General features: G+C 35.7%; 1 protein-coding gene across 1 annotated transcript in view; it reads left to right on the top strand.

Annotated features, from left to right (window-relative positions):
• Nucleotides 1-15,691, top strand: part of WDR35 (WD repeat domain 35) — a 52,212-nt gene that overhangs the window by 25,190 nt on the left and 11,331 nt on the right. The window contains exons 12-17 of the mRNA XM_065928617.1: nt 2,975-3,119; nt 6,079-6,148; nt 7,179-7,232; nt 9,131-9,240; nt 9,746-9,956; nt 13,625-13,705. Coding sequence (XP_065784689.1) covers nt 2,975-3,119; nt 6,079-6,148; nt 7,179-7,232; nt 9,131-9,240; nt 9,746-9,956; nt 13,625-13,705 — 671 coding nt within the window. The remainder of the gene's footprint in view (nt 1-2,974; nt 3,120-6,078; nt 6,149-7,178; nt 7,233-9,130; nt 9,241-9,745; nt 9,957-13,624; nt 13,706-15,691) is intronic.

Genomic DNA, 15,691 nt, shown 5'->3' with positions numbered 1-15,691 from the left:
AGTTGAGAAGGACATGGACTGCTTTTATCCTGGCTGTGTTTTTTTCCTAAAATATTCTATCTATTATAATATGGTCTTCTAACTTTTTCCTAGAGGCTTAGTTGCAGGAAACTTAAGAACTAAACCACCTGGATGAGATAGATAATAAATAAAGATCTAGCATAATTTATGTAGATAAGATTATCTATGCATATGAATTTGCCAAAATTACTGCCATAATGATTCAAAAGAACACATTTCATATATATTTTTGTTTTTTGTTGTATTGACTAGTGAATTTATATAGTTTTATTATAAAAAGCAAAAATAATAGCAACAACATCTAACAGTTATTAACCCTTAAGGAGAAGCAGTCTGCCATAGTGGTTAAGAACACAGACTCTGGAACCAGATTGGCTGTGTTCGTGTCCTAGCTTCTACTGTTTTTCTAGTCGTGTGTCTTCAGCGAGTTATTTAACCATTCCATCCTTCAGTTTCTTCATCTGCTAAGTGGGGATAATGATAGTGCCCACCTTACAGGGTAAGTATGAATTATATATGTGATACATTGATTATATACTAATGTAATTACATAACATACCTGACATAATTTTTAAAAATTCAGTAAATACTGGCATTTAAAATTACTATTATTAATTATGTATTCTATGCCAGACACTATTCTATGCTTATATTTATCTCTTAATCCTTCAAGTAGCTCTATAAGGTTGGTAATATTATTATCTTCAATTTACAGTAAACAGACCGAGGTTCAGCTGGAATAAGTAATTTATCTAAGGCCTCCATGGGGTCGCAGAGTCAGATATGACTGAGCGACTGACCATGTACACAAATTTATAGCAAGTGCCTGTGATTTGAATCCAAATTTTGACTTGTGTGAACCACTAACATTTAAATTTTGAATTCAGCTAATAATAAACTTGCGATTATTTAGGCTGTATCAAAAGAAGGAAACATGACTATAGTTTTTAATTGTAGTTAAGCACTGGTTAAAAATGCTTTTATATGCTTAGGAAACACTATTTTATTAGAAAGCAGTTAAGCTTTGTGAACTTCATATCACACTAAAGACATAATAGTTATTTGTGTCAGAGTATCCATGGTAGAACTTACTGAATATTTAGCAGATATCTTACGATTTAGTGCAGACGGGATCAGCGAAAGCTGAGCAAAACCTGGGCCTGGTCTGCTCCTTCGTCTCACTCAGGGCTCCCCCTGAATTGGGGCTCTGCCACCATCCTCAGGACCGCCTTCCAACCAGCTGTTCTTTATAGGAAGGCTTCTTGCTCCCTCTAGAGTTTGGTAGCAGTTGGTACACATTTTGAATAGAGAAATGACAATTGTAATGAAAAAAATTTTTTTTAATATAATTCAACTTACTGAGATATTTAGCATATAAAAATTCTTGCATTTGAATCTCAACTTGTTTATCTATTCAATTAACACCATACCATCAGTCTAGTTTCTAATTTTTTGTTTAGTTCCTATTCTCTTACTGCCTTAAATGTCCTTTATTTGGAATGTGGCAAGAACTCCCTGGTGGCGCAGACAGTGAAGAATCTGCCTGCATTGTGGGAGACATGGGTTTGATCCCTTAGTGAAGGGCATGGCAACCCTCTCCAGTATTCTTGCCTGGAGAATCCCTGATGGACAGAGGAGCCTGGCGGGCTGCAGTCCAGGGGGTCACAGAGAGTTGGACACAACTGAGGGACCAAACAGTACACAGCATAAGAACTCCATAAATGGTAGCTGTTATTAACACCTTCCCATTATCCTGACTTTATTAATAATTACTTTGTACAGCGTTTGTGAATTGAAAAGTGTATTTTGTACCATTTTAACTGTGAATTTAGAAATTAGGTACTAAAATGATCTTTTATGAGTTTTTTGTTTTTCTGTGTTTTGTGTGAATGTGTGTATTTGGTTTTATATTATTTATTTTGTTTATTTTTACCTAAATAACCTTGGGCAAGTTATTTTATATCTTTAATTCTCTGTTTCTTTATCTGTTTACGATGGATTTGATGACACTGTCTATTTCATCAAAGGGTACACAGTGGAAATTTAATTATTCACTAGGAAATGGAACAGATGAAAAGATGTTTAAGATAATATATTCTTAGTGAGAAGGAACTTTGAAGAATATCTTTTTCTAAATTAATGATGGGTATATACCTAGGCGTGGAATTGCTAGGGCATATGATAATTCTATATTTACCATTCTGAAGAACTACCAAGCAGTTTCTCAAAGTGGATGCACCATTTTACATTCCTACCTTTTCTTCACATTTTTGCAAATACTCATTATTGTCTGACATCTCGATTCTAGCCATGTTAGTAGATGTGAAGTATTATTGTGATTTTGATTTGCATTTGCCTCATGGCTAATGATGTTGAGCCTCTTTTCATCTGCTTAGTGGCCGTTTGTATATCTTCATTGGAGAAATGTCTATTCAGATGTTTTGCTCAAATTTTAATTGGATAATAATAAATTATCCAATTTATTGTGATATATTATTGTTATAAGTGTTATTTGGACATTCTAGATCTAATTCCCTATCATATATTTGATTTTCAAATATTTTCTTCCTTTTGTGGATTGTCTTTCACTTTTTAGATGGTGTCCTTTGGAGCACAAATGTTTTAATTTTGATGAACTCTGGTTTATCTCCTTTTTTTCTTTTATTGCTTGCATTTTTGGTATCATATTTAAGAAATCATTGCCTAATTCAATGTACAAAAATTTACACATAAGTTTTCTTCTAAGAGTTTTGTAGTTAGGTTTTTGATCCCTTTTGAGTTGATATTTTTGTATGGTCCTACAGGCTTTTGATTCTTCTGATTTCTTAGACTGTGTTTGGAATATTCCATCTGTAAAATAAGGGGTTAGACTCATGATCATTGAAGTCTTTTGTGGCACAAACCTTTTGTGATTCTAATTGTAACCAAATTGTCTTTCTGTTCTTTTTAATAGTGCCATTATTTGTTACAATGACCAAAACCCATGTGATAGCAGCTTCCAAAGAAGCATTTTATATCTGGCAATATCGTGTGGCAAAGAAGCTTACAGCACTGGAAATTAATCAGATCACCCGGCCTCGAAAAGAAGGGAGAGAAAGGTATATCTTTTAATGCACATTTTTTAGTGGCTCAACCATATCACATTTAAATCAGACATAGCTATTTATAAATTGTCATGCTTGTGAACCATAAATACTTTTGATTATTAGAAATAATATTTTTCCATTAATTTGAATATCTTTTGGATTTGTGTGTTTAAATTTTTTAAATTAGTTTTATGTTTGGCTGTACTGGGTCTTTGTTGCTATACTTGGGCTTTCTCTATTTGTGGCAAACAGGGGCTACTCTCTAATTGCAGTGCGTGGGTTTCTCATTGCAGTGGCTTCTCTTGTTGTGGAGCACAGGCTCTAGGATGTGTGGACTCAGGAGCTGTGGCTCACGGGCTTAGTTGCCCCGTGGTATGTGGGATCTCTCTGGAACAGGGATCAAACTAGTGTCCCCTTCACTGGCAGGTGGATTCTTAACCACAGACCACCAGTGAAGCCCTGTGTGTTTAAAGAGAAGTAGCATGTGGTATAATAAAAAAAGCCTTTAGAGATAAAGACCGGAAGCCTCTGTTTTTATAAGGAATGGCCATTCTCACTCATCTGCTCTCGCCATATTACAGTTGTAATGCTACACTGAAATGTGATTATTCAATTGAAATCGAAATGTCTAACAAAACTTCATTCCTTTGGGTTAGTGGTAGAGGTTTCTCTACGAAAGTGGGGTGATTCTGTTGTCATAATCATCACAGGAGAGGCAGGTCCTTAGACACAGATATGGAGAAAGTCTGTAGGTGGGCAGAACTGGTCCCTCACCTTCTTTCTCTTGCCTTGGATTCCAGGGGCTTGGGGGTTGGAACTATTTCTTATAAGTGGGGGTAAAGATGACTCTACTACATGGAGAAATTAGGAGCCCTGGTGGAGGGATTCTTTGTAGTAAGTATTGCAGTGCACTTACTGTGTTTTGTAAGTTATGTTGTCTCTGTTAGTGATATTCCATGTTTCTTGCTCTTTTGTTGTTATCCTGAGCCTTTAAGCAAAGCGTTTGGTTGAGTAATTTTAACCTGATGATTCTCAATGAGGGCACAGACCTGTGTCAGTGGTCGTGGGCAGCAAGCAGGCTTTTCAGAAATCTCAGGTTGCCTTTTTCAAATCATTTCCCTTCAAACATACTTGAGGTCTTAATGCAGTCTTCCCTTCGATTTATGACTCACTTGTGTACTAAGGTAGGCGATATAACCCCAGGATATATGAATTCATGTGGAAGCAGAGAAAAAAGAACAAAACAGTTGGAAGAGAGTCTATGCTGTCTTCTTGTTACTCCTGAAAGAGTCAGTGCAAATAACTTCTGGCCTCTTTGAGGAGAGCGTGTGGCAGTCATAGCAGTAACAACAAGAGACCTGGAGTTTGTGGGGAGAAGGTAGATCTTAGGACAAGGTTGGGGAAGCAAAGTCTAGCCTCTCCACGGAGTGAGTGTCCCCTGTGAACGAGCTAAAGTGATTCCGGTTTTTGTTTAAATAAAGAAGGCATCATTTCCTTATATTTCTGTCTGGAATATAATCGCTGGTTTTAATGACTTTGGGCCAGTTGTCTCTGAACTTCAGTTTCGTCATCTGTAAAATACAGCCGGCGATGGTGATAGGAGCCAGCACTGATTGAGTACTTCTTGTTACTTCTTGCGTGCCAGATACTGGTGCATCTTGTCAGTACTCATATTATTCCTGTTTCACAGGAGACTTGAGACAAAGGTGCCCAGCTGATAAGCAGAGATGGGACATACTGCCAGGTTTATCTAGCTCTGAGCCCCTTGACTCAAGATTGGCCTTTCTCGTAGCACCCTACTTGTTTTAATAAAGGGATTTGGGTCAGGTGATCTCTTGAGAGACCTCCTATTCTAATATTTGACTTCTACTTTGTGAAAACTAAGTAGAATTATTAACTGTATGTACTTAATGGAAATGTATTAAGTAGAAATATGGTTATCTCTAAATTGGTATACCTTTCTATGTTTCATACAGTTCTGTCACCTGTATTTATTTAACATTTGATCTCCTTATATTGATAAAAACACAAATGTGACTTCAATTTAACAATGATAAAATTTAATGATATTTTAAAAGTAGAAAATGGCTTAATTTCCTATGATTATATTATAGCTACAATGTCTCAAAAGCTCTGTACATGTGTGCTTTACAAACATTATTTAATTTACGCCTCTCAAAAGTCCTGCAAAGGGTGAATTGTTAGCCTTCTTTTACAGATAAACAAATTGAGGCTCAGAAAAGTAACTTGCACAGGGCCTCAGAGCTACTCAGTGATGAGTCTTCTCTGTTCCTCCATTGATTTTAATGTTTTTTTCAGCAGACATTATAGCGTGCCTGACAGTGTGTGGCAGGCACTAGAGATGTAGTCTTTGCCTCTAGGAAAATCACCGCCTAGTGGGAAAAGCAAGTCAAACTCCGCGATATTGTGGTGTGAATAAGTGTTACAGTAAAGGTATCCGAGAGACAGTACACCTGAACTGGTGCCTCTTTATATCACAGGAAGCTTGGGGGAAGGTTCTTTACTTCAGAACAAAAATCCCATTAACTAGAGCTTCCCAAATACACTTAAGTTTTACTTTTATTAAGCATATCAATAGAAAGGAAATTATGGAGAAGCAACAGAGACACTTGGTGCTTTAGAAGTTGTTCCTCCCAATGTTCATTGGGAGAGTAAGGGGAAATATCTTTAGTGGCTTATTGAAATTCATTGGAAATCTGTGATTCAGTGTTCAGATATAGTTTTGGCCCAGCTTTCAGGAACATGGCACTTGCATACCTAGTAAACATGTGGTAGGTAGTTTCTGCCTTTATAAGGTTGAGCTGTGTGAAGAACTCTTTAAAATAATCAGGACATTAATATTAAATAACAGTATTCATTGGTGTTGTCCAGTCCTTTAATTGTTCTAGAGATCATGAAATAGTATAAACCTTACTTACACTGTCATTGAAATTTGAATTTTTTTTTCCAGAATTTATCATGTTGATGATACTCCTTCTGGATCATTGGATGGTGTGCTTGATTATAGTAAAGCCATTCAAGTAGGTGATTTTATTAGTGCCAGCATATGTTAATATCCATAGATTTGGAAATACTGTAATTTTATTTTGAGACATGAAAAAATTTGTTTCCAGTGAATAGCATATTATTCTAGTAATTCTTTTAAAAATTTCTATTCTGATTCAACTTGTTCTAGATCTGCTGTTTTCTTCTTTTGATTTAAAATTTTTTTTTATTTTGACACAATCTTAGGCTCATAGGAAGTTGCAAAAATAGCACGTAAAACTGCTTTACCCAGCTTCCCACGTGGTGACATCTTATGTAATGGTAGTATAATATCAAAATCAGGAAATTGACATTGGTAATGATTCTGTGAACTAGACTACAACTCAATTCCTTATTCAGTTTTCACTAGTTTTTCATGTAGTTTTATGTAACTTTATCACCATAAAGGAACTTGCCTCATGCAACTTCTTCATTTTTATACTCACTCTCCACCCCATCCTTGTCCTCTGACAATCACTAATCTGTTTCCATCTCTATAATTTTGTCACTCTGAGACTGTCTTATGAAGAGAATCATATAGCATGTCACCTTTTGAGAATGGCTTTTCTTTTTTTTTCTTTTTAAAGATCCACCCAGGTTGTAACAGTGCCATACCATTTACCCCTTCTGTATTTTGGCATATCTGGCCCTCTTTCTAAATGTTCATCTTTTACGACCAAGCTCTCAGGTTTGCCTCCCTGCCCATTTCGGTGTAAGTTCAGGCTCCTCCCTCTGCGTTCTTGTAACCCTTGTGCTTACCTCTACTCTGATCACACTGTACTGATGTGAGGCGCCGGGTCCACTGTCTTCCCCACTAGACTTTTGAGTAGTCCCTGAGGGCAAAGATTATATCCGAGAATCCCCAGCGCTTCAGTGTCTGTCACATAGTAGGTGCTCAGTAAGTAAATAGTGGTTAAGTTAATAAATATATAGCTGAAGTAGACTGCTTAGTGAATCGCATACCACCTTATACCAGATCAGTCATTCAGTAAATGTTTGATAAAGAGTAACACTGATTTATTTTAGGGCACAAGGGATCCGATTTGTGCCATAACTGCATCTGATAAGACCTTGATTGTGGTAAGTGGTTAAAAAAAAAACTTATTCTATGAACAGTAATCTTTTACGTGGTGAAAATAGGACAAAGGAATATGTTTTGGATTTGAATCTCATCTTATGGGCACCTCAAGTTTTACTAGGTCCAACAAAAGAAAGAAAGTTTTAAAGGTTGCCTCTTAAATTGTTAATCATTTGCAAAAAATAACTGAAAGTAGTAGACTCGTGGCCAGCTGGGGAGAGGCTGTCACTGGGTTGAATGAGCCCTGTAAAGATTGGCCAGTGTGGAATAGATTGGACAGTGGCAGCAGGTCTTGGAAAGTTTCCTCTCTACGCAGCCTGCTTTGTTTTATACTGGAGAAAGTGCTTTGGCTCAGCTGTCTTCGTAAGACTTAGACTGAAGAGGTAGTGTGTTTGCTAGCCAAGAAAATAAAGAAGTTCGTGGCAAATTTTTGCTGAATTTTTCAAATAAAATCAGTGTATCAATGTTATAGTGTCTCTTTTTGAGCTCTGATATTTGAAAATAGTGATTTTAGAAATAAATGCTGAATATAGTAAAGCTGGTAGAATCATTAAATTTGAATTATGTAAATAGATCCTTGAGTGTGTATATTTCCAGTTCTAGTTACATTCTTTAGACATTAGCTAAGTTTATGGGGGGGAAATCTTAAGAACATAGTATTCATTTTTCTCACCAAATGAATTTGGTGTATGTTTTAAGCAGTTTGTCTTACAGTCAGCTCTGAGGAGAGTCTTTTCTTTTTATATTCTTTGTTATGCAGCATGTTTTTCGGTTGTATTAGTTGTGTTTCTGACATTTGCAGGAAAAAATAAAAAGAAAATGCAAGTTAGATCACCCATAAAAATGGACTTAATTCCTAAATGAGAGTGTCTCCCTATAAGCAACACTCAGACAGTTTTAATACTAGCAAAAATTTTAGTGGTAAAGATACCTTCTGCACTGAAAACTTTCCACTGTTGAAATATAAACAGCTTTTAAAACCATGACGTTTTCAAACTCAAAGTCATAGGACCTACTTTTTCAAAAACAAAATCTGATTGCATACTTCAGTATATTAAATCTTTTAAAGCCTGTACCTGTCTTTGTGCATTAAAAAAATACCCACCCTCGTTACCAGTCCCTTGCTATACCCAGTCTTCCGGACAGGCCCTCTGCAGAAGCATGCTCAGAGGAGAGAGATGCCCCTGGAAGAAAGGGAGCGGGAATAGTGGGCCGAGGGTAGCCTCCTGTTTTTTCCCATTGCCATGGCCCCAGGCACAGCAGGATTTCGCTGTCTGTTGCTCTGTTGATTTGTCAGCCTTAAGACTTGCACAGAGTTGCATGGAAACTTACCTTCTGTTCTGTGTTTAAACACATTGAAATAGTATTCACTGTACTACTGCTTTCTGATCATCGCCCTTTGCCACAAACTGGTATCATATAGATGGCTGCAGGATGACAACATAGACTTTCAGTGACAACTGTATTCCTATGGTGGTCTTATATTTATTTTTCATGTATATGAAATTTACTTCAGTAGGTGCTATATATGTTAGCTTTCATTGTACCCTGAATATTAACCTAGACAATTGTAAATAACCCTAGATATGTCTTCCATGTGATACAAGACTTTGTGTATTAAAAAGAATTAGGTTTCTAGTTTTCTAGAAAGGTTTCTGACTTTTTTTTCTTGGATATTGCATGAAAAAAATTAGATCATCTTCATCTTAACTAAAAAGGCTTTAATTAAGTTAGGAGGCAAATATGTACTCAGAACATTATGAGTATCAGAATTGAGAATTCACTGTGACACTACCACTTTGGATTTGAAGCAAATGTATGAACATATAGAGAGACCTGTAGTTGTAATTTAATGTTATTATGGTAAATAGGCTTTAGTAATCAAAAATATTTTCTGTAGAGTCGTGAATCTGGCACCTTTCAGAGATACAGTCTTCCTAACGTTGCTTTGATTCAAAAATACTCCCTTAATTGTCAAGCCTACCAATTATCCTTGAATTGCAACTCTAGGTAAGTCTGAAAACTTTCCATAGGTAGACTGTCATCCACTGGGATTGTTATATTTATGTAACAAATGCAAAGATGTGTGTTTGTTTTCAACTTGTATAGTTCAGTGTGGTTTTACTGTACTATATTTGTATTTAAATATTATATTTATTAGGAATATATACACACACACACACACACACACACATATATATGTTTTTCTCTAATTGGGCAAAGATGTTTTTCTTTAATTGGGCAAAATATAGAAATTCTACTGTAATATTTTAGGTTATTTGCCTACCAGTTGCTTTAGTCCCTTGGATACTTTTTTCTCTCAAGGAAGCAAAATGGAAAGCACCCCATGTCTTCTATCGAATTTATAAATGTTGGCTTAAAGTTAATTATTTAAAGCCATTTCTACCTTCTTCCTGGGTCCTGATGAACTTATTTTGAAGAATGGTGATAGGTAATTATATTCATGAATGCTAGAGTACTGTTTCTTCCCCTCCTCCAATTTCATTACTTGTAGCCGCCTCGCTGTCATCGACATCTTAGGAGTTCTAACCTTCTTTGACTTGGATGCTCGAGTGACAGACAGCGCAGGACAGCAAGTCATTGGCGAGTTGTTAAAACTGGAGCGAAGAGATGTCTGGGATATGAAATGGGCCAAAGATAATCCTGATTTGTTTGCAGTCATGGAGAAGACAAGAATGTATGTTTTCAGAAACTTGGATCCTGAGGTAAAACCAAGAAATGAACATTAATGGTACATAAATAATGAGCCAAAACCCAAAACCTGGCCATTTCTTCTTTGTTTCTTCAAGAAATTTGTTGGTGTTGGCTGCATGAATTCTGAAAATAAATAGGAACATTTCTGTGGAACTCAAAAATATTTGGTCTTAAGTGGGGTTAATATTTATCTTTTAAATATTCTCTACTTTCACTGAAAGGTACTTTCTAAGCATTTATCTGTTCTGTTTAAAAGATGGAACCATGGTCACTAACTGTAGAGTCTTTATTTCTTCCCTTGTCAAAATTTAAAAAAAAAGAGAATCTGTAGTCTCATTTACCAAAGTTGCTTAAGGCAACCTGACCAAAAAGTGGTTTTGAAATTCCCTTGGCCTTTCATTTTATTTTGCCTTTCTGTGCTTACCTTTATCTCATTTATATTTACATGAACTTTATCAGCCAGTAATCCATGTTCTTTCTCATCCTGATAATCTTGTGGACTATGACTAATAATCTACTCTCTCTGGTGTGTCAGAATGCTCCTTTCTCACTTGATTTTTAAAGTTATATTTTCTATTTTCTACTTGTGACTCACATCAGCTGATTTTTAGGTGTTGAACTTTCCTGTCAGTCTGCTCTGTAACTCTTAGCTATTGTGTTTGGGAATTCAAAATTTGAGTGGTAGCCTAATCAAAACATAATTAAGAAGATAAATCTTTTAAACAATTTTTGAATTATCTGTGGATTTTCAATTTGGAATTTTCAATACTCCTATTGTACTCCACTAGAGGAAATAATAAGAGGTGACTTGATACGTGCTTTATGGCAGTAACTGATGTTTGTTTGCACCTGTAGTTTCCTTCTTGGGAAAAAATTACATGTTGGGGCCCCTGAGCTACTGAAGATCTTCTGTAATAATTTATTTAGTGGTAAACTATTTGCCCTTTGAATATCTTAAGCTATTTTCAGTTTTAATATCCTAAATTATATACTCAGGATCTTTGGGTTGGCCAGTGACCTGATGTAAATTGCTCTCAAAGGCTTTGTTAAAACTTTTAGGTGTCTTATGAAGTCACTCGGTCATGACCGACTTTTTGCAACCCCATGGACTGTAGCCTACCAGCCTCCTCTGTCCATGGGATTTTCCAGGCAAGAGTACTGGAGTGGGTTGCCGCTTTCTTCTCCAGGGGATCTTCCCAACCCAGGGATGGAACCCGCGTCTCCCACATTGCAGGCAGACGCTTTACTGTCTGAGCCACCAGGGAAGCCAGGTGTCTTGTGGATCTTTGTATTTTTAGACCCTGAGTAATGGCTCAAAGGACTTCCCTGGTGGCTCAGACGGTAAAGAATTGCCTGCAGTGCGGGAGACCCAGGTTCAGTCCCTGGGTGCAGAAGATCCCCTGGAGAAGGGAATGGCAACCCACTCCAGTATTCTTGCCTGGAGAATTCCAAGGACAGAGGAGCCAGGCAGGCTCACGAAGAGTTGGACACAACTGAGCAGCTCCCACCACCAGTGGCTCACAGGAAGGGCATTCAGGGCGTTGCCTTTAACCTGGAAGCACAGCTGTCTTTCCAAGGTTTAAAGAAAACTTGACCTTTCCAAAGAAACAAGTGTGAAAACTTGGCAGGTAATCATGGGATAAACTTGAGGATGGAAGTGAAATACTTCTTGAATGTTAGGGTCCATTATCCGTTGTTGGCTCTACTCACACTGATTTTGAAATCAGGTGCCTGGAGAAGTGAGAAGATTATGCCTGGCTGTTTGTAATGTGTGTGCAGCACACATGATGAGTCCAGGACCAGGGCAAATCTTTGCTTAGTGGAGAGTGTTTCTTAAGTAGTTTCAAAAGAACAACCTTTTATTTATTTATTTTTGGAGTTTGTTGTCTGGATTGGCAAGTACTTCAGTTTTCTGTTAGATTTAGAGGTAGGTGAATTTCTTAAAAACTTAACCACTGACTGAATTTCTTTATAAACCATGCTAAGCTGTTGTTTTCATTCAGATGAGAACACTGGCTGTGGTCCCTGTTTGGTCAGTTACCCTGCTTGCCATGCCTCTAGCACATGAGGACATAACTCTTCAAAACTGGACTTACTTGAACTCCTTTAGGACATCATATTCTGTCCTAAAGGGACAGAGGGTCTTCCTATGCCATCTTGATCCTGTCTGATCACTCACCTTTCCTTTCTATTTCTCATTTCCTCTTTGTTTTTGGTATTATTTTTTATCCACAGGTCATCTTTTATGACTTTATCTTTTGTCTGTCTTGCTTTGTTGAATTATCTAGCTAGAAATAAAAAATTTTCTAGTGATGAACCTTTTTATACAGGTATATTTGGTTTACATGTAGTACCAAAAGAAAGCCTCGAAGAGGCTCCTATATTTATAAGAAATATTTCACCATGTGTACTTTTTTGTGAGTTAAATTTTGTTCTGATTCTTTCTGTTCATAAAAGCATACTATTTGTCTTTATGTAATATGATTTTTTGAGGTAGTGTAGGGATTTTATAAAGTTTTCTCATATAATTTTAGTCAATTTCTACTTTTTAAAGAAAATACATATTTTAAAGCCTAATGAACATATATAATATGCCTCCAAGAGCCTCAGTATTAAACTTAGACATATTAGGTGCAAACTAAACATCATTCAGTATTTACTTATTTTCATCTTTTTAGTGTCTTCCTATTACTATAATTTTTAAATTTCTATTATATATGAAGCACTAACTTTCAGAGTTATAAATCTGATACATTATTGCATTTGGATTTTAGGTTACTTTCTATTTTTTTATGATTTTATACATGTTTTGAAAAATTGCTTTCTTGAGTTATTTTCATTATCAGACATTATCCTATTCTTTTTGCAGTGTTCTTGGAGGTAGTAATTATATTGGGAGTTTATTTCTTTTTTATATAATATTTATACCTATTTTTTCCACTAGGGGTTTAGGACAGCTACTTTACACTATAATATGCATTTGCTCTACTTTATTTCTACAAGCCTGTGTAACACTAGGACAAGAAAGAGACATATAGCAGGCTCATGTATTTCCATGTTGGCAAATTAAATCTCATATAGAAAATGAATCTATCAACAATTCCCTCTGGCTAATATTACAGAGGACATACTCTTCATGGTATGAGACTTCTTTGATATATCTATATCTATATCTATCTATCTATATATACATACATATATACAACATACATATATATAAATATGTATATATACACACACTTAGATACAGATTTCATTAAGAATTAAATCTACTGTTACATAGAATGAATGAGAATTATCAACTGTATAAACCATCTTTGGATTAATTCAGAAGCTGATGCTGGATCCCATTAGGGAATTAATACTGATTATGTGAGGTGTGATCATCATCATGTGGCTATGTAAGAGAACATCCTTATGTTTTAGAGATACGTACTGAAATAAGAGTGAAATGTCATGATATCTCTAGATTTACTTTACTTTGAAATGCTTTAGCCAAAAAATTGACTAAAGTATATCTCCAAACTGTTAATATTTAGATGATAGGTATGTGAGTGTTAATGACATTCTCTCTACTTTTTTTGTTTTGAGAATTTTGATAATAAAAGTTAAAATTATGATAAGTCAAAGAAGGAAAATTTTGTACTTTTAAACATAACATTTGTTTTTGTCTTTAAAGGAACCCATTCAGACTTCTGGATATATATGTAACTTTGAGGATTTAGAAATTAAATCTGTTCTCTTGGATGAGATATTAAAGGTAATTCTTATTAAGAAACAGTTACATTTCTGTTGTTGGCTTGACTGGGATTCCTTTTTGTCCTGGGCAGTATGGGGTACTGGTTAGGAGTGTGGGTTACAGAGTTCCAGCTCTCCTCTGTCCGGCACACAACCTTTAGACAGCATCCTTCCTCTTTTAAAGTTTCATTTTCCTTTCCTGTTTATGAGCTTGTTTTATCTCTATAAAATGTGGGTAGTAATAGTACCTTTCTTACAGGATTGTTACTTTGTAAGATGATGAGTAGAAAGCAAGTTAGTGGAGTGCTAGGACCAAGAACTCAAAATGGGTAGTTAGTTGTCATTATTTTATGTTAATAACAGAAAATGCTGAAGAAATATTTGATAATTTTCTTTAGTCTTTTTCTTGTTCTAGAATATTTGAGTAACTTTTTGTTTGGAGGTCCACGTTCCTTCCATTTTTATTTTCAGGTTTTATAAAGTAATCTGTTTCTAAATTCCAGATAATTTTTGAACTTCTACTTTGACCTTCATTGAACATTCTTTGAGAATTTTTTACTCTGAGAATATATTGCAAGTTTACTTTCATTTTCCCAAAGTGTTTATTTTCTTATGTACTATGTATGTTTTTTGGAATTGGGAGAGTAGATTTTAAGTTTCCAGAAATGTTCCATTTTTATAACATGTTTTCATATTAAAATAAATATCAAACTAAAGTTTGATAATGTAAATTGCAACTCTTTTATTGTGATCCAGTCTTTTCTGTATTTGATGACCACACAAAAGCAGCAGGAATGGCCCCCACCCCAAATTTTGTTTGCATATCAAGAGTATTAACACCACAGACATACCAAAAGGGTGTAAAAAGATCTTACCTACATAGTGAGGTTTTTTGCGGAGAAAGGACAGCTTTCCTAAGCTGGTTCAAAATTGATTTGAGAGCAAGGAAAGGAGACAGGCTAGGGTTTTTGGGTAATTAGAGGGTGGGGCTAGAGTGAGGGTTCCCATAAGTAGGTAGAGTTATGTGTGGTTTGAAACTCCTGTGGCACCAAAGGATGGAACACTTAATGCTTTCTTAGCACCTTGTCCAGATGTGAGGCAGAAGGGGAAGGGGTAGGGGTGAGGCTTAAAAGCTCTCAGCAATCAAACATCAAAAAGGAAGGTCTGAAGTTCTGTTGCAATCTAGATATTTTAACGATTGCATGTTAAATTGCTTCAGCTGTGTGCACCTCTTTGCGACCCTTTGGACTGTAACCTACCAGGCTCCTCTGTTCATGGGTTTCTCTAGGCAAGAATACTGGAGTGGGTTGCCATGCCCTCCTCCAGGGGATCTCCCTGATTCAGGGATTGAACCTGTGTCTCTTAGGTCTCCTGCACTGGCAAACTGTAACCAATATATGGAAAGATAGATTTGATATGATGGATTAGATAAACAGGAATAATTTTATAAAAGTGGCATCATTGTATAATCTACTTTTTTTAGTGTTCAATTTAATTTTAACAATGTGGCAGTAAATCTGAAGGAATTGTAGAATTTCAGATAATTTTTTTTCCCACCACAAATGTTGCTGTTTTTCTGGGTTAAGAAGGAAAACTATAAAAAACTAAAGAAACTAGTGAAATTAAAAAAAACTACTGCTTTTAAAACTACATCTTAAATGTTTGATATTATTGATTGTGCACTCTAAAAGATGATGTTCTTACATTTTCTTCCTCTTTCTCTCCTTTTTTTCATTAAGTATATTGTTATTTTTACTTTGTCAAGATTTAGAATGTTTACATTTTGTTTTCTAACCCTATTTTTCCAGTTGTTTAGTCTTATATTTATTTAAAGGAAAGCTGCCATCAGCCTTTTCCTATATTTTCTCTGTGAATGAGTTCTTAATTTTGATTAATCTTGTAGTTGGCTGGATTTCATCATTACAGCTTTTTTCAAGACAGGCTCATAGTTGCTGATTGCCTTGAATTCTGGAATGCTTAAAAATATGATATTGACATGATTTATTGA

Source organism: Muntiacus reevesi, chromosome 3 (genome assembly GCF_963930625.1).
Source record: "Muntiacus reevesi chromosome 3, mMunRee1.1, whole genome shotgun sequence".
Classification (NCBI taxonomy): domain Eukaryota; kingdom Metazoa; phylum Chordata; class Mammalia; order Artiodactyla; family Cervidae; genus Muntiacus; species Muntiacus reevesi.
The sequence above is the reverse complement of the archived record's forward strand: the minus strand, read 5'-3'. Positions and strand labels throughout refer to the sequence as shown.